This window comes from Camellia sinensis, chromosome 1 (genome assembly GCF_055761805.1).
Source record: "Camellia sinensis isolate YWXY chromosome 1, ASM5576180v1, whole genome shotgun sequence".
Lineage (NCBI taxonomy): Eukaryota > Viridiplantae > Streptophyta > Magnoliopsida > Ericales > Theaceae > Camellia > Camellia sinensis.
In genome coordinates this window covers 12565595-12592354 of record NC_138961.1, presented here as the reverse complement: position 1 = coordinate 12592354, position 26760 = coordinate 12565595, and the positions used below count along the sequence as shown (strand labels likewise).

The following is a 26760-nucleotide window of genomic DNA, read 5'->3' as shown; positions in this document are numbered from 1 at the left end:
GTTCCATTTCCTCCTATTCATCAGAGTTCCATTACCAAAAGGTATTACATGTTAACAACAAAAGCAAATGCCCCACGGGCTTAAAGCTTTCCAAGTTAACACTTGGTCACAAAAGAGAGTACTAACTCAATTACATATTAAGCCCTTGGCTTGAATTTACATGTAATACATCAAAAGAAATAAGACCACAAAAGTGTGTCCGCCTCTAACCTCCCAAGCTATGTCTTTGGAGGTGGCATGCTACCTGTACCTGAAAATGATGTTCCCATATAGGGTGAGCCACAGTCCAGTAGAAATACACTAAACCAAATATGAACAATGACTAAAAGATTAGCAGTTGATAGATGGCCAACACTGATACTTTCCCTTATCACACTTTACAGTTTCATGACATACAAGTCCATGTTACAATCCATTTTCCAATTCCTTTCAATTCTCAATTTACAACCATGGCTCAGAACCTGGCCAAACAACTCATATGAGACAGTAACTCATATCAAGCAATTTCCCATTTCATAATAGATAAGCATACTAGCTATATCACACACCAACAGATAAGCATACAAGCTATATCATCACTTCCATAGATATGCATAAGAGCACTATCACACTTCCAAAGACAAGCATATGAGCTCTGTCAACACATTACTAGATAAGCATATGAGCTCTATCTATGGAGTCCATCCCCTATCTTCTCCCAACAACATCCGGTTTAGAGGTCCATCCCCTATCTTCCCCTAAACCGTGGAGTACATCCCCTATCTCCTCCAACACAACACAATGCATATAAACAATAATTATACACATCATCACACAACACATAAATTTAATGTATTCTTTCAACCATCATACTCAATGACACCTTCCAGTGATTAGTTTTAGTTTGCCTAATCATCATGCGTTGTTTACAACAATTAAGACTATCCTCCACCGATAGCCCAAAGCAGTTATTTCTACACAGAAAATAAATGCAACAATGGATATATAATCAACATTTCAACCAGGTGAGCGATAAATAATCCAACTACACCCTTCAACCCCTTCCCTTTCCAATTTCCACATTCTCAATTCAATCCCTCATTTCCAACAATTAATCATACAAATTAATCAATCAATGTAATTAGGGCATTTTCCATAATTATCATTACAACCCTTAGGTTCCATTTTCATTAATGTTTCAAATTTAATTTCACTTTTCCATGCCAAACATGTATTTAGGTTTTATATAAATAAAAACCCCAACTTTCATAAAATTACACAAAGGCCCAAACTCTCTCAAAATTACCCAACAACCCCCAACATATCAAAATGCAAAAATTTAAAGACAAAGCTCATAAAGAGGAGTAGGATATCCCTACCTCGAAGTTAGAGCTCGGATGGAGAAGAGACCAAAACCAAAGTGCTCCAAAGACCAAGATTTTCGGATCAAAACATCGCCCTCGACGATCAACACAACTTTTACAAAGACCGAAGAGAAGGAGGACACTCTAACTAGATCAAACCCTAGAGAGAAAGGAGTTTCTAGAGAGAGGCTTTCAAAAATGGGTTTTAGAAAAAGTAGGAGAGAGAAAGAAAAGCAAAAAGCGATTTAAAATCACCCAGCGGACAACTCATATACGTATGACCCGCTCGAGCGGAGAACACAATGCTCGAGCGCCAAGAACAAAAATCTGGACACGCTCGAGCGCAATAGGTTCCGCTCGAGCGCCAAGACACAAGAATAAAGCACTTCCGCTCGAGCGCGAAAACCAGTCCGCTCGAGCGTAGATTTCCCCCTCCCAAAACTTATACCCAGAAGGTACTACCCGCTCGAGCGCCAACACACCCGCTCGAGCGCTACCGCTCGAGCGTAAACAAACTTGCTCGAGCGTAAAAATCACATCTGCAGATGTTTTGCAGGAACACGAAATACTGGAGGTGTGCAATCCCCGCTCGAGCGCAAGAAGACCCGCTCGAGCGGATCGCCTAAAAACTGAACAACAAGGAATTGAAATCAAGGCCTAACCAACCTGTAACAACCCTGCTCAAAACATCCTAAAACTCAATCAAGTGGAATTAAAAGACGACAACAAGATAGATACCACTACCAACTTCACGGAACCGAGTCCGGAATACAACAGAACAGTAAAGGGACAACCGGGATCGCTATAGCTCCCCCCCTTAAAGAATTTCGTCCCCGAAATTAAACACAAGTTTTTTTTTTTCAAAAACAGGTTTTCTCTATTCTCAACAATATTACGACGTAATATTAAGCATTTCGACCCATTACCGGTCAATTCCATCTCTTTTCAAGAGGCATTTCACAACATATATTACAAGTGCATTATCAACATGCAATTTTCTTCCATTTCCAACCATTTCCAACATACATGGTTCACAGTTCATATTATAATCAATATACATAATACAATTCCAATTCTACAATATAGCCAACATATGCAATATCATAAAATCAAGGTAAGTTCTACAACATACTTCCATTAAACCAAAACATTACCAATGTTTTACGACTCAAGACATATATAAAGCTCTTAAGTCCAACAACATTACAAAATTTAAATACAAGATTACTCATCAATGAACAAGTCCGGATATTTCTCGTGGACCTCCAACTCATGTTCCCAAGTGGCTTCCTTCACTCCGTGATGTTTCCACAAAACCTTCACCAAAGGGATGGTCTTGCCACGCAGGACTTGATCCCGCCTATCCAAGACCCGAACCGGTCTCTCCTCATACGAGACATCCTCATCTACCTTTAAATCGGTCCAATCTAACACATGCGATGGATCCGGCTCATACTTTCGAAGCATACTCACATGAAAGACGTCATGAACCCCAGACAGTTGCGGTGGCAAAACCAAACGATAAGCAACCTCCCCAATCCTCTCAAGGATCTCAAAGGGACCAATAAACCGAGGGGATAACTTCCCACTCTTCCCAAACCTCATCAAACCTCGCCTAGGTGATATTTTCAAGAAGACATGATCACCTACCTCGAACGCCAAAGGCCTCCTCCTACGGTCGGCATAACTCTTTTGGCGACTCTGGGCTGTAACAAGCCTCCTACGGATAAGCTCAACTTTCTCCGTCGTCTCTCTAACCAACTCTGGACCCAACAAAGGTGCATCACCCACTTCGGCCCAACACACTGGAGACCTACACGGTCGGCCATACAAGGCCTCAAACGGTGCCATACCGATGCTAGACTGAAAACTGTTGTTATAGGCAAACTCCACTAAGGGCAAGTGCCTCTCCCATGTCCCACTAAAGTCAAGGACACAACCTCGAAGCATATCCTCAAGGATCTGAATGGTACGCTCGGACTGTCCGTCAGTCTGAGGGTGATAAGCTGTACTAAAGGTCAACTTAGTACCCAAGGCACTCTGCAAACTCTGCCACAACCTAGCAGTAAAACGAGGATCTTTATCTGAGACGATCGTCACTGGGACCCCGTGCAATCTCACTATGTCCCGAATATACAAGTCGGCAAGGTGATCTACCGAATCTCTCATGCGCATAGGAATGAAGTGCACCGACTTAGTCAACCGGTCTACAACCACCCAGATGGCATCACTACCCCGCTGAGTCCTCGGAAGACCTACAACGAAGTCCATAGTGACATGCTCCCACTTCCACTCGGCAACAAGCAAGGGTTGCAACAAACCCGCTGGCCTTTGATGCTCGGCCTTCACTTGCTGGCAAGTAAGGCACTTAGACACGAAAGCTGCCACATCTCTCTTCATACCTCGCCACCAAAACTGGCGACCCAAATCTCGATACATCTTAGTGCCTCTCGGATGCACCGCAAGACGTGAATGATGGAACTCTCAGAGTACTTCCTCTCGGCAAGACTCCGGCACGCACAGACGGTCTCGGTATCTCACACTCAAGTCGGGATACACCGTCAAACCCTTCTCAGCCTTCCCACTGGAGATCTTCTCTCGAAGGGATTCTACCTCAAGGTCACCTCTCTGTGCCTCTAATACTCGAGTCACAAGTGTAGGCTGCGCAATAACAGAAAACAAGGCCATAGCCTCAACAGATTCGCCCAGATGCAAATCAAACTCGCCAAGTACACCCAACATCCCCCATTCCCGGATGGCTATACAAGCTACATCACTAATGGATTTCCTACTAAGGGCATCGGCCACAACATTGGCCTTCCCCGGGTGATAGTGTAACTCAAAATCATAGTCCTCAATGAACTTCATCCATCTCCTCTGCCTCAAATTCAAGTCTCTCTGTGTAAACAGATACTTCAAACTCTTGTGGTCCGAGAACACCTCGAACCTCTCACCATAAAGGTAGTGCCTCCAAATCTTCAAGGCAAAGATCACTACTGCTAACTCTAGGTCGTGTGTAGGGTAGTTCTTCTCGTGTATTTTCAACTGACGTGAGCCATAAGCTACCACTTTCCCTCTTGCATCAACACACAACCCAAACCCTCTCGTGAGGCATCACAATAAACCGCATAACCCAACCCTCTCTCTGGAATAATTAAAACCAGAGCGGTGGTCAATCTAACCTTCAGCTCTTGGAACGAATTTTCACAAGTCTCACTCCACACAAATTTGACTCCCTTCCGAGTCAATCTAGTCAACGGTGAAACTAGCCTGGAGAAATCTTTCACAAACCAACGGTAATACCCAGCTAATCCTAGAAAACTGCGGATCTCAAACACACTCTTAGGCTGTGCCCAATCTTGAACTGCCTCAACCTTGGATGCATCAACGGACACCCCTTCCTTGGAAACCACATGGCCTAAGAACTTGACTTCTCCTAGCCAGAACTCACACTTCCCAAACTTGGCATACAGCCTATGGGCTCTAAGCAACTCAAGCACCACTCTCAAGTGTTCCTCGTGCTCCTCCTCTGAAGGTGAGTAAATCCGGATGTCGTCCACGAAAACGACTACAAAACGGTCTAAGAATTCCCGGAAGATCCGGTTCATTAAGTCCATAAAGACTGCCGGTGCATTGGTAAGCCCGAATGGCATCACCAAAAACTCATAATGGCCATACCGCGTACGGAATGCCGTCTTAGGAATATCCTCCTCCCTGACCCTCAACTGGTAGTAACTCGATCTCAAGTCTATCTTAGAGAAACAACGGGAACCCTTCAACTGGTCAAACAGATCATCTATACGGGGCATAGGGTATTTATTTTTCACCGTAGCCCGATTCAACTTCCGGTAGTCTATACACAATCTCAAGGCACTATCTTTCTTTTTAGCAAGGAGGGCCGGTGCTCCCCACGGCGAAACACTAGGGCGAACAAAACCCCTATCTAGTAATTCCTGGAGCTGAACTTTCAACTCAACCAACTCTGCTGGAGTAAAACGATAGGGTGCCATAGAAATCGGCGCCGTGCCGGGCACTAGATCAATAGAGAACTCTATCTCTCGGTGAGGTGGCAAACTAACAAGGTCTTCGGGAAAGACATTTGAATACTCACAAACCACTCTCGGCAACACAAGCTGGGTCTCACCACACTCACCACTCTCAAAGCTAGCAAGTAGACCACTAAGTTCACTCCGCCCTCGCGAATCATACCTCGGTGGCAAAACACTACCAACCCGGTCTCCCAAGAAATGGAACCACTCCCCGCTCAAGGTACATACCGTGACCCTCTGGCGGTAGCAATCGATAACAGCTCGGTATGACAATAGCCAGTCCATACCCAAAATAACATCAAAACCCTTCATGGGCATAACTACAAAAGGGAATGCAAGTCTATAGTCGGCAACCTCTATATCGCAACCTCTACAACCCTGTTTCAAGATCAGTTCACCCCTAAGAGGTGACACTACACGTATAGGAGATGTTAACTGTGCTAACTCCAACTCCAAAACAGATGCAAATGCAGCAGATACAAAAGAATGAGATGTACCCGTATCAATCAACACATTAGTAACCGAGTTGCAAAACAGAAAGGTACCTCTCACTACTGATGGAGCCGGTACAAGATCCTGCGCGGTAACAGCATACGCGCCCTGTAGGCCCCTGATCTACTTGCTCACCCTTCGGAGCATACGACTGCTGCACTGACTGGGACGACGAAGCCCCCGGATTGGCCCTCGAGGCCTGCACAGACTGAGCTGGCTGAAATCCCTGCGTCTGTCTAGAACCAGACACTCCTGAAGTAGCACTCAATTGCGGGCAATACCTCTTCAGGTGCCCAGGCTGCCCACACTGATAGCAAGGTAAGGGCTGCCCCCTGCCCAAACTCTGATTCTGGGGTCTAGCTGAAGAAGAAGCAGCTCTCTGACCTCCGCCCTTCTGCGGGCAAATCGAAGACTTGTGACCCAGCTGGTCGCAAGTGTAGCAAGTCAAACCTCCCTAATTACCTCTCCCCGAGCCTGCACTGGGCACCGGAAAGGTCGATCTAGTAACTCCACCCTGAGACTGTTGAGGGTTATAATCCCTCTGTCTCCTGCCATCACCCTGACCCTCCTGGCCCCGCTTGGAGCCTCTATGTTTCTCCTCGTCTTCCTTCTGCATCATAAGCTCCATATGAGCTGCAGCATCCACTAAATGTCTATACTCTCGAATGTAAGACCCACCAACCCTCAACTTGAGGCCCCGCCGCAACTTCCGTTCAAACTCATAGCAACGGCGTTCCTCGGACGCCACCAACTCAGGTGCAAACCTGGACAAACTAGTAAAAGTGGCCTCAAACTCTGCCACGGACATACCCTGCTGATTAAGCCAGCTAAACTGATCCCTCAGCTTTTCCCTAGCAACTGCAAATAAGAACTTCTCGTGGAAAGCATTCACAAACGCCTCCCATGTACCACCAACACGAGCCTTCTCGTACTTCCACCATTGACCCGCATCTCCCTTCAGCTAGAAGGATGCCAAGGTCACTTTCAATGCTCCGTCCTCGATGCCAAGCATCTCGAACGTCTTACTCATTTGCTCTAACCACTCGTCAGCCTTTAGTGGTTCCTTAGGATCTCCAACAAACTCGTCCGAATTAGACCGGAAGAACTCCCTCTTCAAGAAAGAAGGCCCTTCCTCAGCTGCCTGATTCCCTGCTCTGAGAATACCCAAAGCTCCTGCTATCTCTCGGGCCAAGGCACTCATAGCCTGCTGACCCGCTGGCTCGGCCACATTGGCCTGGCTAACTCCCTCCTGCACTGCCGGAATATCATCTGGTAAAGGTACTTCCTGCCTCGCAGGCCTACCACGCCTAGCACCTCTTCCTCGTCCTGACATCCTAATAAAGGTAATACAGAACGTTAGCACATTCACAAATGTGCCAAAACTAAACACTCACGTCCTAATGCATGGACAACTGTAATTCATACCACGTAAGCACATAAACACATAAGCACTTACGAATTCCCTTTCCGGATAATGATAGTCCCGAGGCGTTACTAGAGTTCTGGTTAGAAACGGCATTGATTAAGTGCCTTTCCAACAAGACTCCCAGAAACCCAAGGATCCAATCAACATCCAAGAAATTAAATCCCATACCCATATAAACACATAAGCATGTTATCAATTTAAACACATAGCATATGACACTACACCTAAGTCTCTATCAAGCGAGACAAACCCATTGTGATACTAATCACTTCCCACGTACCCAAAGTATTCGAACCCGGTACGCTCTGATACCAAGTTGTAACGCCCTCAAAATAATAACAATAAACCCATCAATATAGACATGCATTGATATATAAAAGTTCCATTTCCTCCTATTCATCAGAGTTCCATTACCAAAAGGTATTACATGTTAACAACAAAAGCAAATGCCCTACGGGCATACAGCTTTTCAAGTTAACACTTGGTTACAAAAGAGAGTACTAACTCAATTACATATTAAGTCCTTGGCTTGAATTTACATGTAATACATCAAAAGAAATAAGACAACAAAAGTGTGTCCGCCTCTAGCCTCCTAAGCTATGTCCTTGGAGGTGGCATGCTACCTGTACCTGAAAATGATGTTCCCATATAGGGTGAGCCACAGCCCAGTAGAAATACACTAAACCAAATATGAACAATGACTAAAAGATTAGTAGTTGATAGATGGCCAACACTGATACTTTCCCTTATCACACTTTACAGTTTCATGACATACAAGTCCATGTTACAATCCATTTTCCAATTCCTTTCAATTCTCAATTTACAACCATGGCTCAGAACTTGGCCAAACAACTCATATGAGACAGTAACTCATATCAAGCAATTTCCCATTTCATAATAGATAAGCATACTAGCTATATCACACACCAACAGATAAGCATACAAGCTATATCATCACTTCCATAGATATGCATAAGAGCACTATCACACTTCCAAAGACAAGCATATGAGCTCTGTCAACACATTACTAGATAAGCATATGAGCTCTATCTATGGAGTCCATCCCCTATCTTCTCCCAACAACATCCGGTTTAGAGGTCCATCCCCTATCTTCCCCTAAACCGTGGAGTACATCCCCTATCTCCTCCAACACAACACAATGCATATAAACAATAATTATACACATCATCACACAACACATAAATTTAATGTATTCTTTCAACCGTCATACTCAATGACACCTTCTAGTGATTAGTTTTAGTTTGCCTAATCATCATGCATTGTCTACAACAATCAAGAGTATCCTCCACCGATAGCACAAAGCAGTTATTTCTACACAGAAAATAAATGCAACAATGGATATATAATCAACATTTCAACCAGGTGAGCGATAAATAATCCAACTACACCCTTTAACCCCTTCCCTTTCCAATTTCCACATTCTCAATTCAATCCCTCATTTCCAACAATTAATCATACAAATTAATCAATCAATGTAATTAGGGCATTTTCCATAATTATCATTACAACCCTTAGGTTCCATTTTCATTAATGTTTCAACATTAATTTCACTTTTCCATGCCAAACATGCATTTAGGTTTTATATAAATAAAAACCCCAACTTTCGTAAAATTACACAAAGGCCCAAACTCTTTCAAAATTACCCAACAACCCCCAACATATCAAAATGCAAAAATTTAAAGACAAAGCTCATAAAGAGGAGTAGGATATCCCTACCTCGAAGTTAGAGCTCGGATGGAGAAGAGACCAAAACCAAAGTGCTCCAAAGACCAAGATTTTCGGATCAAAACATCGCCCTCGACGATCAACACAACTTTTACAAAGGCCGAAGAGAAGGAGGACACTCTAACTAGATCAAACCCTAGAGAGAAGGGAGTTTCTAGAGAGAGAGGCTTTCAAAAATGGGTTTTAGAAAAAGTAGGAGAGAGAAAGAAAAGCAAAAAGCGATTTAAAATCACCCAGCGGACAACTCATATACGTATGACCCGCTCGAGCGGAGAACACAACGCTCGAGCGCCAAGAACAAAAATCTGGACACGCTCGAACACCAAGACACAAGAATAAAGCACTTCCGCTCGAGCGCAAAAACCAGTCCGCTCGAGCGTAGATTTCCCCCTCCCAAAACTTATACCCAGAAGGTACTACCCGCTCGAGCGCCAACACTCGAGCGTAAAAATCACATCTGCAGATGTTTTGCAGGAACACGAAATACTGGAGGTGTGCAATCCCCGCTCGAGCGCAAGAAGACCCGCTCGAGCGGATCGCCTAAAAACTGAACAACAAGGAATTGAAATCAAGGCCTAACCAACCTGTAACAACCCTGCTCAAAACATCCTAAAACTCAATCAAGTGGAATTAAAAGACGACAACAAGATAGATACCACTACCAACTTCACGGAACCGAGTCCGGAATACAACAGAACAATAAAGGGACAACCGGGATCGCTATAGCGAATATTCATAAAGTATTCATAAAATCTGTCATTGTTTGTATCCATCAATCAAACATATTATCAAAATTCGTCTTGGTAATTTTTTTCCCCCCTTAATAGAAATAGACATCCACAATTTTTAGAATTTGTCAACCTCAATCGTTCTTGCTTGATCTTCCTGTTGTCTCTATAGTAACCACTTCTTTTACAAGCAAGTGTAAGTCTTGGTTTTCTGTTATTACCTCCTGCATCTGATGTCTTTATGACAATGATAAATCCAATCTTCTTCTCAACATCAGAGGCCCATTTAATTAATGTTTCACAGCTACTAAAAAACTAAAGATAATAAATACATTTATACATCAAATTATTAATAAATCTGAATACAAATTAAAAATAAGAAAAAATCGTATTCATAAAAAAACTTAACAAACTTCGTTTGTAATGAATTCATGACTAGAATTTACTAATATTGCAGTATTTACGTTGTTGCAATGAGTATAAGTATAATCCTTCCAGGTAAAAAAATGAAACTAAAAATACATGGTAATGAGAAACCGAACAAATTAAAAAAAATTCAGTTTGAGGTTACCTGAAATGTATATTTTATTCGATAATTAGTTACCAGACTTATATTTTTTGTTCGACAATATGATGCCGAACTATTTTATTTTGTTCGATTTCGAACCACCGAACGAAAGTCGAACACCAGTCCAGAAAAACGAAACAAAAACCTACTAAATAAATAAAAAAAACTCACAATTTCACTTTTTTTTATGGTTCTTCACCACTGTTTCTTCATCCATTACTTTCTTTACTGATCAAAATACTATGATTCTTACTTTTGAAAAGAGATGAGTAAGAGAAAAGAAAAATTAAGAAATGAAAAAGAGTGGGGATTGAACACCAAGAGGTGTTAGGAGATAACAAAATATATTTAATTTTAGTGTTTTGTCCTTGAAGGTAATTTCACACATGGATAAAATTAGAGAGAAAAAAAAACTCATATGAAGGGTGTAAAGAGGTAAAATAGTAGTGTAAGTAGAATCACCCATTTTTTTTTTTTATCAAATGTTTCACATGGGTGTGAGACCCACATGGTGTGAGTTCCACACCCATATGAGACATTTAATAGAAAATTTGGTAGAACTTTTTGGACATTTAGCATTTTTATTCGTTTAAAGTGAAATATCACCATTAAGTTATATCATTGTCTTTGAAAATTTTATATAAAATTTATATTTATATATCATCACTCAATATGTTAAGTAGAAATGAATGATGGAAAATTATAAAATGCAGTCATGATTATATGAAGAAGAAATGGTAGGAAAAAAGCATAAGATGGTTATTTAGAAAATTTTAAGGTATGACATTAGTAATTCATAGGATAATTTGTAATGAGATTATAAATCTCAGAAAAAATAATGTAATTTTTCTAATGTGAAGGGATTTGTATTAAACAGAAATCTTAAGGGATATCACTGTAATTTAATTATTAATATTTATAATTTTTTTTTATTAATTTGTAATTATTTATTTTTAAAATTTCACTGTTGATATTTCCCATTAATAATTAATAATTTTTTTAATTTGTAAAAAAAAAAAGAAAAAGAAAAAGAAAATAAAATAGGAGGTGCCTTCCCTTCCTCCCATGGAGTCCGGATCGTCTGCCGTGGTTTCCTGCGGTGGCTCCTGCGGCGGTCCAAAACGACGTCGTTTTGGACCTTTTTTTTTTTTTTTTTCCTCTCTTTGCTGTTAAGCCTCTCTTTCACTTCCTCTTCCTCTGATTTGCTCCAATGGTCTCAGATTTGTTCTGATCTGTGATATGTATACATACACTTGTGCTCAACAAAATCAAGTGGGTTTGATTCATGAAGTATTTTTTTTGAAACATACACTTGATTTGAAAAACTTGATTTGAAAAAAAAAAAGTGGGTTTGATTCATGAAGTGTTTTTTTCGAAACATACACTTGATTTGAAACACTTAATTTGAAAAAAAAATCAAGTATTTTTCTTGGCAAAGATCATCTGTGTTTTTTTTTGGAACATACAAATCATTCATGATTTTTTTTTTTTGGATATATACATGTGCTCAACAACTTGATTCTTCCTCTGTTACACCTTGTTTTCAAATCAAGTGTATGTATACATATATGTGTGTGAGAGAGAGAGAGAGAGAGATATATATGGATAACAGATGAAGAGCTAGTTGTAGATAATTTCGCAATTTTTGTTAATGGTGCTGAGTTAAATCCATTCTATGGCCATCCATCTTCATCTCTGTGTGTTTGGGTGAGAGATGAAAGAGAAGAAAAAGGGGACATCGTTTTGGACCAATTTTTTTTTTTTTCCCTTTCTTCTTCTTTTGCTGTTAATCCTCTCTTTCACTTCATCTTCCTCTGATCTGCTCCAATGGTCTCAGATCCGTTCCGATCTGCATCGCCTTGAACAGATTGGCAAAGATCTTTTGCCGAAAAAAAAAGCAAGTGGGTTTGATTTGTGATCTGTGTTTTTTTTTTTGGAACATACAAGTCATTCATGAAGTTTTTTTTTTGTTGGATATATACATATATTTGAAAACAAAGTGGGTTTGAAAACTTCAAGATCAGATTTATGAAGTTAGATTCATATACAATTTCAAACTCATATCAATATTTGAAAACAATTTCATATATATATATATATATGTATATGTATACATATATGTGTGTGTGTGTGTGTGAGAGAGAGAGAGAGAGAGAGATGGATAACAGAGGAAGAGCTAGGTGTAGATAATTTTGCAATTTTTGTTAATGGTGTTGAGTTGAATCCATTCTATGGCCATCCATCATCGTCTGTGTGTTTGGGTGAGAGATGAAAGGGAAGAAAGAGGCTTAACAGCGAAGAGACAAAAAAAAAAAAAAAAAAGGTTCAAAACAATGTCGTTTTGGACCTCCACAGGAGCCACCACAGGAAACCACGGCAGACGATCTGGACTCCCTTCCTTGAGTGAGGACCGCCTTCCCACAACAGTCATATCTGCAAACCCTATATACATACTACTCTTCTTCGCTTGGCATTGCTCTGATTAATCGTCCAGATCTCAAAACTCAAAACCCCAATTTCGAATCAACAAATATGAAGAGTCTTCGGCGTTAAGAAAGACAAACAACCCTCTCCTTCCATTCATGACGCCTCCGATAGGGTCACTTCTCTCTCTCTCTCTCTATATATATATATATATATGTATAAATTGTTGTAATTTGAACTGGGTCGCTATTCTTTTGGCTAGAATTTTGTTCAGTTTCTGGATATCGACTCTGTGTGTATTTAGAATTATTGATCAAAATTAGGGTTTGTATGTGATTCTCAGTACACTTTTTGGTACATTCATTCAACAATTTTAGACATGGGGATACTTGTGTTTGAAACTAGATTTTAGATTCTACATTTGTTTTAATTACAAAGTTATGTGCTCTGTTAGAATCCCAGGTTCTAGTTTGGTGTTGAGATTTGTATTTCAACCATTTGTTATTGAAGATAATTCTCTATGGTTCTTCAAAGTAAATGGATGCGGTTATATTTGCTTTGGTTTAGAACATTGTAGAGAAAAAGAAGAGAAAAGAATGGAGGAGATGAAAAAGAGGGTCACAGCCCTAACACAAATGATCATAGCCTTCAATACTCAATAATAGCCATTGATTAATCTCAACTTTATTTTAATGAGCACGGAAGTCTCATTGAATGGGAATTGACACATTTACCTGTGTGGTTTACTGTTTTAGCCACGTTTGGAAAAAGTACACTAAGGGCTTTTTTTATTTGTTATATATTAGCCACATTTGGAAAATAAACTAAGGGTCACATTTGGAAAAAGTACACTAAGTGCTTTTTTATTTGTTCTGTATAAGCCACATTTGGAAAATACACTAGCCACGTTTCACGTTTGGACACTAAGACCTTTTTTATTTGTACACTAAGACCTGTTTTATTTGTTCTGTATTAGCCACATTTGGAAAATACACCAGCCACATTTGGAAGGGTCACGTTTGGAAAAAGTACACTATGGGCTTTTTTATTTGTTCTATATTAGCCATGTTTGGAAAATAAACTAAGGGCTTTATTAGCCACGTTTGGAAAATGTAACACATTCGAACCCCCCCCCCCCCCAAAAAAAAAATAATGAACCCAACGATCAATAAGGGAGAAAATGTCTTAACGTGACACCATAATATATTAAATAGGATCTCATAGAAAATGTTTCCAAATGAACAGGACCTACGGTGTCTATAAAAAATAAAAAAAAGGACTTCATGGTATATACTACAAATTTCTAAAGTGTGATTTTCAAGTAATTTTCCCATTAGACTATACATAAACTTAATTAAAAATCTCCACGCGCACATGATCCACGTCAAAACTATTTTACTCTTTGTGTAGAGATTTTTTATTTATTAAAGATAATAGTTTATATTTTCTTTTTCTAGTAGGTATTTTCTTATATTATTTCCGGTTTGGGAATTCACTCATAGGATTCATGTTGCTCCCATTTCATTTTGTTGCTCCATTATTATTTATTCCATTTTGGGGGATGTCCCAAAATGATAGTCCCATTCAAGGTTTTAAAAAGCAGTGTTACGTAACGGTTGCGGTGGTAAACACTACCTATTATGTGATGGAAATTCACATGTGGAACAGCCGTTTTAGTGTTACTTAATGACCGTAGCGGTATTGTAACGGCCATAACGACCCATTACACATCATTACAATATTCTAAATAGTTTTCTTTCCAAAGAAAAAAAAATGATTAATTACCTAAAAGTCTTATCTACATATTTAGTAGTAGTTTAAGTTCTGTCTAAAAGTTTTTGAACCAATAAGTCCTATTTATAGATAAGAAGACATTTTTGCCTTTCAATCCAAATAGTTATATATATATATATATATATATATATAAACATTGACGTTATTTACTAAAAACAAAATCAAATCAGTTATGGGAAGTGGATAAAGATACAATTTCGAAGTATCTTGAAGGATTTCTCAATTTGATTCGCTATTATACATACATTGATTTTGGCGTTTGACAGATTTGTGTTTGAGACTTTTTGAGTTAAAATCTGTTTCAAGGTTCAGAATAAAACATATTAAATCGACTAAAGAGATGGGCTTGAAGATTTGGTTTGTAGGTAAGAACTGAGACATTCTCAGTTCCAAAACTGAGAATGTTCTCAATTTAAAATTGAGAATGATTTTAGTTTGCAAAAAGATCCAGTAAAATTGAGAAAATTTTCAATTTTTTTTTAGTGTTAAAACTGAGAATATTATCATTTTTTTTCTTCATAAAAGGATAATATTTTCAATTTTAAAACTATAAAAAATTGAGGAATTTCTCAGTTTTGCACAACCATTGAAAATCACACGGTGAGAATGAATTACTCATATCAAGGAAGAAGTGGTCAGCAGCGTCGGCGAGGTCAACGTGGTCAAGGTCGGTGCTGGAGCCGACGATGCATTGGACGGAGGGGAAGCGACCGAGAGTGTTGGAGGTGAGAGAGAGGGGACCGAGGCAGAGGAGGAGCCGTACGGATGAGACTAGAGACTGGGTCTATGGAAAGGAGAAGGAGGGGTAATACGACGTTGATCATCATGATCATTGCTTCGATTATGTAGCGAAGAGGGCTTGATGGTTCAGCCTCTATCACCCTTCTGAACTGAAAACACATACCTAATCACAAACATGCATGCGATTTAACCCTAGACTCCTCCCATTGATCAAACAAGATCTACATCCAAATTCATAGAGAGAGAGAGAGAGGCATCGTTGGTGTTACTGCAAGAAAGAGAGATGATGAAATTGCAATGCTAGTGTGGCTTCTTGTTGGGGAGTGGGTGTAAAAGCATAAGAGAGAGAGAATGAAGACCGCAATGATGTTTGACAGCGATAGAGGAGGTCTTGGAAGGATAAATTGGTCTATTAAAAATTAATGGGATTTGAAGGAGCAAATAATTTTTTCTAGGACTTATATGTAAATGCTCCCCTAAAAAAAAAACCTTACAAAAAAGAACGAATACTCAAGTAATCCAAACCTAAATAAAAAACCTTGTATGCATTTTTTATTTTATTTTATAATTTTTATTTCATTACATTGGCATGTAAAATAAAAAATATATAAATAGTGGTTGTATTTATTTTTATAATCATTTCATTTAATATTTAATTGTAAATATTTTTTTTATTTTGTTACTATAATGTGTTGTCTAAAAAATGTCTTTAAAAAATAATCAGTAGCTCAAAAATTTTTTTTGCTTATGACACAATTTTTATTTTTATAATCATTTCATTTATTACTTAATAGTAAATTATTTTATTTAGTTAGCTGTAAAGTGTTGTCTAAAAAATTGCCTTTTTTTAAAAAAAATAAATCATTAACTCAAATTATTTTTTTATTTATGACACAATTTTTTTTATAATCATTTCATTTAATAATTGTAAATATTTTTTATTTAGTTAGTTCAGGCTATTGGTCAAAAATAATTTTATAGACATTTAAAATCAATTATTGTTAAAGTCATTAACTATTAAAATAAAATGTAAAAAGTTCCTTTTATAGTGATTTAAAATCTATTTTAAAACCTTACAAATGTGATTTTGAAAACAAAATATGCGTATCTGTAAATTTTTTTCAAATTGTGGGAAAAATTAAAAATTCACGGTTTTGGTTACTGCAACTGTTATGTTATTCTTTTACGCCCCGCCATCGCAACCGTTGCGAGGACCGCAACCGCTTTTCAAAACATTGGTCCCATTTGAAAAGTCAAAGTAAAAAACATTTGATTTTTCAAAGCTATTCCTTTTGAGTAATTATAAATATATTAAAATTTTAAAAAGATAGGGGCATTAGTGGAAAAATATTTTAAAAGAGGGCTGCTAAATGCCCTTACCTTTTTTCTTTGGACCCCTACCTCTTCTATTTTTTTTGTTACAATTTTGTCCATATACCAAATTTCATTTTTAACCCCATCTCTATCCTTCCAACCCCAACCCGACCTGCACCCCCACCCCACCTCCACCTATACTCTACTTTGGCCGGTAGCCTCCTTGCGCCACCAACCTGCAGCACCGTCACGACCACCACTTCCTCCGTAGCCCTTCACCGCCACTACTACGAGATAGAGAAAGAGTCACCACCAACCCATTGCCTTCTGCTCCTCCTCTTCTCCTTCTCCCCATCACGACCCAGACTGCCTAAAGCAACTATCGCAAACCCCATCACAAACCCAGTCTTTTTCTTCTTCTCAGTGCAAAACCAATTGCTAGCCATCACGTCGTCATCGCCAGTCGTCATGTCACCTTCACCACCATCATCGCCATTGCCATCGCCATCGCCATCGCCATCGCCATCGCCTCTCTTTCTCTATCGTTCGATCTGCGCCTCACTCTTTATGAAAACCCTAGGTCTAGGGTTAGGGTTTGGTGAAAATGGCCAGAGATGAGGGGGGGAGGAGGATCGGCAGTGAGGAGAATCGAACGATGAGAAGGAGGAGCTAACGGGAGGAGGTGGTTGATGGAGTTGGCCACCGGAGATTGGGCGATGGTTGCCGGAGTTGGTGGGGATGGGAATGGGGTTAGGGGCTAGGGTTTGGGTTTGGGATTAGGGGTATGGTTGGTATTAAGGGGGTGGGGACTCATTTTTCTGAGTAGGGGTTCAAAGAAGTGGGAGGGCCAAAGTAAAAAGGTGGGGACAAATAGCAGCCCTTATTTTAAAATTTAAAAGTTGTAATCCCTAAAAAGGAACAACAAATTGGGATGGGGAGGGAGTATGATTATTTGTTTTGTGTAACCTTTGAGTTTTTGTACAACTTGTGGTTGGCCTTATGAAAGATCTATAACTTTAACTGTTTGTGAATGATATTTTTCCTCGGTCACTCTTATGTCTCTTGGAGATCTGATTTCTCATTGTTTTTGTCTATAGCAGCCCTTATGTTTTAGTTAATTTATTTATTTATTCCAGATCAACAAAAGAAGTGAAACAGTTGATGAGAAGATCAAAAAACTCGATGCTGAACTTGCTAGATATAAGGAACAGATCTAGAAAACTCGACCTGGTCCGGCTCAAGAAGCTGTCAAAACTCGAGCCATGAGGGTTCTCAAGCAAAAAAGAACGTAGGTTATCTGCTTTATGTATTTTTTTAAAACCCTGATATACTAACAAATCGTGGTATGCTAACTATGTTCTTTAGTCTTATACAGTAGCATCTCTTGTACTAAATACCATTAATGGACAGGTTGTAGTTTGTATTTTCAGATCAAGTTAGATCTGAGTTGGTTGTATTGGATTGGATTTGATAAGACCCATTAAAGAAAGTTGGTTAGGACACAGTTTGCATTGAACAGATTTGGTTTAGGTTGACCAAGCAAAAGAAGAAACTGGGAAGAAATGTACCAATCTGTGGGGTATCAGCATGGAGAATTGGGAAATATAGTATGCATAGTTTGGAAAGTGTGTGCTTAGTATTCAGACGAGACAGTGAAAGAATCAACCAATATGTGGTTTTGCTATGTGATTTTTTTTAATGGGAAGAATATGGCTTTTATTTGTTTGAGCTTCAAATTTTGTTAACTGTTAAAATTAAAACATCAAGTTAGATGTATAGAAATTGTAAATTTTAGGCTAAATTTAAATCATCAAAATTGGAATTGATATATTATCTTTGGCAACGTGTTTTGCAACCTATGGACAGGTATGAAGGACAACATGATATGCTTTACAATCAGACATTCAATCTAGACCAAGTTGAATTCGCTTCTGAGGGAATTAAAGATGCTAAGCAAACAGTATGTTCAATGGAGCTTCTTGACATGGTGTTATTATTACTACTACTACTTTTTGTAGTTCTATTGGTGTCTTTTTAAATTCATCAATGCTTTAGGCTTCAACTAATACATGTTGGGTCATGACAATAGATAAGGAATTAGTGGAAAATTCTGCATTCTGATTCTTATGATTTCTGGTTTTTGAAATGTCATTATGTCAAATGTTCATGGATAGACATGCACATCAGCATATGGGAGACATGCACATCAGCATAGCCTAATTAAATGTAATTAAAATTTGGGCCTGTGAGTGGGACTATATGGGAGACACTGTACCTGGAAAGAAAGTATTAAGATTCATGGGGTTTAGTTTCCTATTAGAAAGGTTTAATTCTTATATCCTAGGTCCTCTTGTATTCTTAAAGGGGCCATGACATCAAAAGATTTTTTATTGGTCTTTTTCCAACATGGCTCAGATGACTAGGCTGCCTTGACCTATGTTACATGGCCTCAGGTAAGGGTGTCAGGTACGTGTGCGTATCTAGAGTTTGGACATATCAAACTCAAATTTACGGTTACATAGACTCGGCAAAAAGTGGTTGTATTTTTATGTTTTTAATTTATCATATGATATAAAATGATGTTATATGTGACATACAGTGTCAAAAAGATATTTTACTTTCTATAGAAATTAGACAACAGTATATACATATAATGATAGTGTTAAACAAATATATAATTAGTGCCCAATGTATCGGACACATATCCCACACCCTTGTCCAAGTGTTGGATGTCTGACATGGGTATTTGATTCATTTTGAAGAGTCTATGTAATATAGGTCTTGACTAATGATAATGTTGCAACTTTAATATAAGATTCACCGTGCTACATATAGTATGGCTATTATGGGTCTACACTATATTCACCATAAGATTATTCTTTTTCTTGGCAGCGCCCCAAGGGCCATGGTTCAAGGGATTTCAGGAGGAACTTGTTCTGTACACTGATTGGAACTTGCTGCACCTTGTGAGAAGTAGAGGACTACCATTTGTCTCTAGGGTCGAAATTCTTTCTAAAATGGGCGGTCGACCTGTGTCGTAGATTCCCTCATGCTTCATATTAATGTCTATTTTGGTTTACCAGGAAATGGATGCCCTGGAGGCACTTTTTAGTGAATCAAATGCAGTTAGTTTTGACTTTATTTTGCCACAACTAATCTTGTTGCATTCTTTCCAGATATCAGCTTTGAAATCGGCAAACAAAAAGTTGAAAAAAAATGACGAAGACTCTGAAGATTCAAGACATTGTTGTTTGTATATGATTTTTGATTGTATTCCTTCTCTTCCATTGTGCCTATTATTGGAAATTCTTAATGCTTGATTCTTGATTATCTGTAGAACTTGCAAGAACAGATGTGATGGACCTTGATGGATGTGAGCAATGAAATTCACGAGTCTCTTGGTAGAAGCTATGATGTACCTGATCACAGTCATTGATGAGGAAGAACTAATGGGTGGTAAGCTCATATATTGTATTATAAACTTCTTTGTGGAAGAGGAAATATGCTACCTGGTTTGTTACCAGAAATGTAAGTAATGTTGTTTGCCCTACCAGCTTCATACTTTTCATGGGGTTCAAAAGATGCCATTGGATTTGTATATATTCTTCTTTGAAGAAGAAAAAAAAAAGTGTAATATCATTAAGTAAAGAAAAATGTGCTACAAAAATCTCTTTTAACTTGGCTTGCCAGGGGGTTAGGGGTAGTAACCCCTACAGTTTAATTCTAGGACATGTTGGTCATATATGTAGAAGGAAAGTAGTTTATATCATCCAAGTTTGCCTCCTTACCAACCCAAGTGTCTGTAACAAAGTTGCATTATTGGTGGCAAAACATAATTTTGGATATGTTTTTCCGTAGATTAGGTCTGTACCCAATCTATCCCTCCCCGACCCCCCCATTTCATTGGAGACTAAATTGGGTGCTTCTTTTTTTTTTCGTTTTCATTGCTCCTTTTCAATGTTGTGATGCAGACCTCGATGCTTTGGAAGCTGACGTGGGCATGGAGACAAAGGTGATGGGGTGCCTGCATATCTTCATCCTGATCTGGAAGGAGGAGCTCATCTTGCCACCAGCACCAACAGGGCATGCAGCACCAGCAGTACCAGCTAGCAGAGTCAACCATGTAAATTGTAACCTCAGTTATCACTCAGGAATTCCTTCGCTTACAATGCTACAATTGCTTGGAAATGGATATTGTATTTCGTTGTAATTGATGAATTATTCTGTTGACCCGGCTTCTATATGTTCCAACTAGTATGTTGTCAGAATTGTACAATTCACAATAAAATTCACACGATTTAATATGAGTTTCAATCAAAATGATTTGAATCGTGCTATAGAATTGGAAATTGAGTGTGCTGTTGAATTGAAAATTGAGTAAATCGTAATTCACAATTGCGATTTAGCTTTGTTTTTGTTTACATAATGTATTGAAATGATTGCCCTTCTCACATCTCTATCAAGACACAAAAATAGGGCAATTAGTTATATATATATATATATATATTTGTTTTTTGAAGAAATTGGTTATATTGACATACATGGTGTCATATATTTGCAAATATATAATTTATTTATATTGATATTATTTCATTTTAAACACTGTATTTTCATATGTATATTCGTTTAGAAAATTATATGTTATATTAAACAAAATGAATCTTACTATTTTATCCTAAACGATTCATGATTCAATTTGCAATTTGATACTTACCTTTCACTTTTATCTATTTCTTTTTCCCCCTCAAAAGGCCATTGCATGATATGTTTCAACGACAATTGATTGCATATGTAGTTTTCCAAATGTACTGCTCAGCCTTGAATTATTATTATTTGTTGGAATAATTCCTTATGTGTACGGTGTGAAATATGTAATTATTGTACTAAATATATTATCAAATTATATAAAAAAAATATAAGTTGAATGTAACGTAAATTGTTTGGGTAAAATCAAACTAAATCAAACTAAACCAAACCAAACCTAACCATATACACAGAGAATCAGAAATACTTACAGAGAAGTAAAAAAGTTATAAACAGATTGTAAAAATCTGAAATCAAAAACAGTTTGATCGAGGCTTGTGTTGGACATAATTTTTTTTAAGACAAATTTGTCTCTTGTTACGGTACTCACGAATTTTTATTGGATGTGCATCTTCCAGGATACACTGATCGAACTTTGCAGAAGTAGCACTACCACGACAAGTTTGGCGAACCTTGCTATGCAAAATTTTCTTACAGAAAGGACAGTGTCAAAGGAAAGAAATACAAGATGAATCGATGCTTTATGAATGCAATAAGGGTCTGCTTGTATAGGAAAATTGGTGACTTTTCGAATGGTCGTAGTGACTTTCCGATGAAGAGAGACAACTCTTTCATTGAATAAGTAGAATAGAATAGACATGACTGTTTTTTCAAACAGATTTGAATTTTGTATTGAATCCGATTCAATTTTGATCCAAATAAATAAATTTGATTTAAATAGAATTAATTTTGCATTAAATAAATTTTGTCTTAAAACTATACTCAAATGATGCATTTTGGAGTTAATTTCTCATTCACCTATTAATGATTTTCAAATCATTTTTCCAACAATTCCCCACATGAATGAAATGAAGAAAAAGTATGCAAGGCTCAATGTAGACTCAAAGAGAATTCGCTTGGAAATATCTTGTATGAGGATATGTAGTTTTTGGCTTTGAACCTTTCTTAGTGAAAGACTATCAGACTTATTAGCTAATCAGTGAACACGATGTCTTGAACTGTTTAGTTATTTGTGTAAGCTAAGACAATAAAATTTACATAGAATATCTCTAGACATAGCTTATTCTCACGGTTGTGCCGTTTTGGCCTTGGACATGTCCTGGTATTTCACGAGTGCTCTAGAGAACTTAGCCTTATCAATTCTCATAGAAGCGGTCCCTTTACACTCATATTAGATTATCTTTATTTCAAGTCTTTTAAATACTCCTTTTAAAAGATACTCTTTTAATTTTTTTAAGATATAAGTGATCATTAAAAATATAGCTTATCTTAAGTTCCCTGCATACAACACATGTTACAGTTATTACTCTCATCATAGAAATGGATAGAAGATAGACTCCCTTAGTGATTTCTGGTGAGTCATCCATAATTCGGTTGTCCCTTTAAACCTAGATCTTGGGATGTCCAGTCAACTAAGTTTGCCATTATATATGACGACTCGAAATTAATAGGTTTTAATCACATTCCCCTCGATGAACTTTCTTTCATTTGTTCTCTGGTCAAACTTTTTGTTTAGCGGCCGCTATTTTTCGTTTGATCTTCTTAGTTATACATCATTGAGTATTTAGTGGATCAACTATATTGTCCTTAAACAATATTCACAGCTGAGAGCAAATGTCATACGGTATTAAAGTCTTTGACTATGTCGAGACTTACCGTTACTCTATGTCACTCCCATACCTAAAATTAATTAATAGATAGAGATGTTTTTAAGAGTTAACAAAGTCATTTTTGTTTCTTCTCCAGCTTTGTCTTAGACAAAGAAATGCAATCCTTTGTAGACCCCATTATTGGAATCGTTACTTTAGTAAAATCCTTCAAGCACCCCTACATTTTAACTATTCTAAGAAAAATTAATTTTCTATCAATATATCTCCACAATTCTGATATAAATCATAATATAACATCCATCACTTGAGTAACAAAATTTTAAATCAAATTTATGAAATAAAAAACCCAAAATAATTATTATGACTACATAAGTGAGAATTAATACTTAAATAAAATCATATCTTCATAAAACTTTTGTCCAAAAACCAATGAAATGGATTTAAAAAGAAATCAAAATTTGAAATTCGGAACATCATGAACAAACGTTACAAAAGTCACTTCCTCGTGTGTATAAAGCATTGCCTACTGTTCATAAAGGCAAACTAACTGTTACACCATTACTTCCCTTACAAAATTACAGGGACGCATGCCATGGCATTTTAAGGGAATTAACATATATAAGAATATATATATATATATATAAATGCAATGCAAGTGATGTAAAGAGTTTCAAACGGTAAGTGATTTATTTGGAACCAAAAAAATACAGTGCTTATGAAAAGTTACATACTAATACCGTTTCATCACAATCAAAAAACGGTTGAACCAAAAATTGATTATGACATAGAAATTAGAATTTTGTATATATCAAAATGGATTGAATCTCTTCCTTGTTCAAAAATATAATACAGAACACTGTAAAAATTCAAAACTGTATGATTTCTAATTTTGTCTACAAAATTTCAAAAGCAAATAGAGTGCAACAAAATAATACAAATTTGTATAAAAACAGAAACTAATTATGTCCAGAATCGAAACTGAAACTATATACACAAACATATAAACCAATTCTGTCTAAAATAAATTCTGACATACAATAGATTATGCAGGAAAAGTCTCTATTTAAACAAATCAGAAAATACAGAATAAAAATCTATATTGAAATTATTCAATAGTATCATGTATTCAAAACCAGAACAAACAACTAAAACCAAACACAATACTGCAATAACAATATAACATGAAATAGAATCTGACTCAAATACATATTTAGGTAAGAAACCCATATTGAAAAGGGCACATCGATTCAACAAATTCAAAAAATTTATGTTACACTCGTGAAATTTCTATTCTTAAAAATCAACCAGAATGATTTAATTTAAAATTTAAAATTTAAGATTAATCCAGAAACTATAAATATATCATGTTTAGTAAAATCATAACAAGGAAAATATCTGTGTAAACTTCTTTGAAACTTACGTAACCAAACAATTTAATAAAGAAGACAAAGCCCATTGCCTACTGACGGAAATAGATTCACCATTTCAACTTCATTAAATGTAACTAACAAGATTAATCATATTACCTTATAAAACTTAATTAAGATGGCAATGTAATCTCAATTTCCAAAAGATGAATTCTACTGAGACTAAAATATTGAGATTATGCAAAATCAGAATAAATTTTGGATACAAACAAATTAAATAATCAAGGAAATATAAAAGAATAACAGTTTTGTATAAACAGAACAATCGAATTTGTGTTAAGATTGTTGGAATAATTCTTTATGTGTACAATGTGAAATACGTAATTATTGTACCAAATATATTACCAAATTATATAAAAAATATAAGTTGAATATAACATAAACTGTTTGGGTAAAACAAAACAAAATAAAACAAAACCAAACCAAACCAAACCATATATAGAGAACTAGAAATACTTATAGAAAAGTAGAAAACTTACAAACAGTTTGTTAAAATTTGGAACTAAAAACAGTTTGATTGAAACTTATGTTGGACACAATTTCTTTAAGACAAATTCATCTCTCGTTACGGTACTCATGAGTTTTTATTTGACATTCGTCTCCCAGGATACAACGATCGAACCTTGCAGAAGCAGCACTACCACAGTAAGTCTGGCGAACCTTCCCATGCAGAAAGAACAGAGTGTCGAAGAAAAGAAATATAAGATGCAATCGATACTTTATAAATGCAACGGAGGCTTGTTTATATAGGAAAATTGATGACTTTTTAAATGGTCATAGTGACTTTCTGATGAAGAGACGCAATTCTTTCATATTGAATAAGTACAATAGAACAAACATGACTATTTTTTCAAATAGATTTGAATTTTGTATTGAATTTGATTCAATTTTGATCCAAATAAATAATAAATCTATTTAAATAAAATAAATTTCGTCTTGAAACCATACGCAAATGTTGCATTTTGGAGTTAATTTCTTATTCACCTATTAATAGTTTCCAAATCATTTTTCCAACATTATTATTATTATTATTTCCGGCCATGTTTGTATTGTGTTTGAATGTATTTTCATTTCTGCCAACTCTGATAACTCGACAGGTTGAGGATGAATTTGGTTTACCGGTTGTTGCTCCAAAAGGGCTAGACATCTCTTCTGTCCGAGATCAGGCTGAAGCATGTTGTTAGGCCTGTGAAGGTTCACCACGGGTCTTATTTCGATGATCTAAATCGTTTAATGTGTAGAATTCATCGAGTACTTTATCCTTATAAAAAAATCACGTTAATCGGATATCGATGGCTACCTGATCGGATCAAATTTCTGTTAATGGTAAATATAATTTTCAAAATAAATTATTGATAAAATATGATCTGATCAAGTAGCTATCGATATCCGATAAATGGGATTTTTTATAAGAATAAAGCACTCAACAAATTTTATACATTGAATGGTTCGGATTGTCGAAACAGGATCCATGGTGAACGCCACAATCCCAACAACATCGTCTACTAGAGACAAACCTGACCCCCTCCAGGATCTATCCGTGGCTAGATGAAGTTGGCTGGTTAGGGTATTTACCCTATCTTTGTGGGTCTAATTCAGTGTTTGGAATGATGATGATGATAATAATAATAATAATAATTTAGTGTTTGGAGGGATGGATTAGAATTTGACTTCAATTGCTAGAGTGTTCGGACGTGGGAGGTTTGTAAATTCCTTTCCAATAGGGCTTATATTTGCATGTATAAGAATCATTTATCTGCTTAAGATTCATCTTTTCTTTTTGATTTTGTCCTTTCATTATGAATAATTTATTAATGGTAGCTTATATGTTGAATGGAGATTTTGTCGTAATTACGCAAACATTCTTGGTTAATTATGTAATAGGTTTTTTCGTAATTATGCAAACATTCTCGGTCAATTATGAAATAGGTTTTTTTCGTAATTATGCAAACATTCTTGATCAATTATAAAACGTAAATCTTTTATTTTTTAACAAATTATAAATACACCCATAAAGTTTGTTAAATTTTTTTTTATAGTTTAAATTGAAAATAAATCAAAATATTAAAGTTTAAATTGACAAAATTAAAAATTTAAGGTTTATTTTGTTTCAATGTTCAAACCTTAGAATTTTTTTATTTGTAATTTTCCCTAAAGTTTGTTCATAGTTTCATGTGGAAATATGCAAAGAGCAAACTGCTAATATTTTTATTATGTTACTATTATTATTATATGCAGTATTATCTTTTATCTTTTACGGAGGAGATTTTGTTGGAATTTTGTGTTTAGCATTGGGTTCAAATTGAAATTACTGTAGGCATGAGCACGGTCGAG

The 26760-nt window shown here is 36.7% G+C and overlaps 1 protein-coding gene across 2 annotated transcripts; it reads left to right on the top strand.

Annotated features, from left to right (window-relative positions):
• The first annotated feature begins 12745 nt into the window (after positions 1-12745).
• Positions 12746-22112, top strand: LOC114263154 (uncharacterized). 2 transcript variants are annotated; one of them, XM_082923041.1, is made up of 6 exons: positions 12746-12951; positions 17762-17913; positions 18492-18585; positions 19518-20081; positions 20597-20748; positions 21788-22112. In XM_082923041.1, exons 4-6 carry the CDS (start codon positions 20006-20008, stop codon positions 21899-21901), a joined length of 342 nt encoding a protein of 113 aa, XP_082779167.1. In that variant the 5' UTR covers positions 12746-12951; positions 17762-17913; positions 18492-18585; positions 19518-20005; the 3' UTR covers positions 21902-22112. The 2 variants fall into 2 exon arrangements, with proteins under 2 accessions (XP_082779167.1, XP_082779165.1); XM_082923039.1 differs by lacking the exons at positions 12746-12951; positions 17762-17913; positions 18492-18585 and having other exon boundaries at positions 19861-20153.
• The last annotated feature ends 4648 nt before the right edge of the window (positions 22113-26760 follow it).

What these genes read in the sequence shown, in the direction of transcription:
- LOC114263154 (XM_082923039.1), top strand. Translation starts at nt 20,006, where the DNA reads ATGAAATTCACGAGTCTCTTGGTAGAAGCTATGATGTACCTGATCACA. An exon ending in CCTGGTTTGTTACCAGAAAT is followed by an intron (nt 20,154 to 20,596) that starts GTAAGTAATGTT and finishes GTTGTGATGCAG; the next exon opens with ACCTCGATGCTTTGGAAGCT. An exon ending in CAGCTAGCAGAGTCAACCAT is followed by an intron (nt 20,749 to 21,787) that starts GTAAATTGTAAC and finishes TGCATCTTCCAG; the next exon opens with GATACACTGATCGAACTTTG.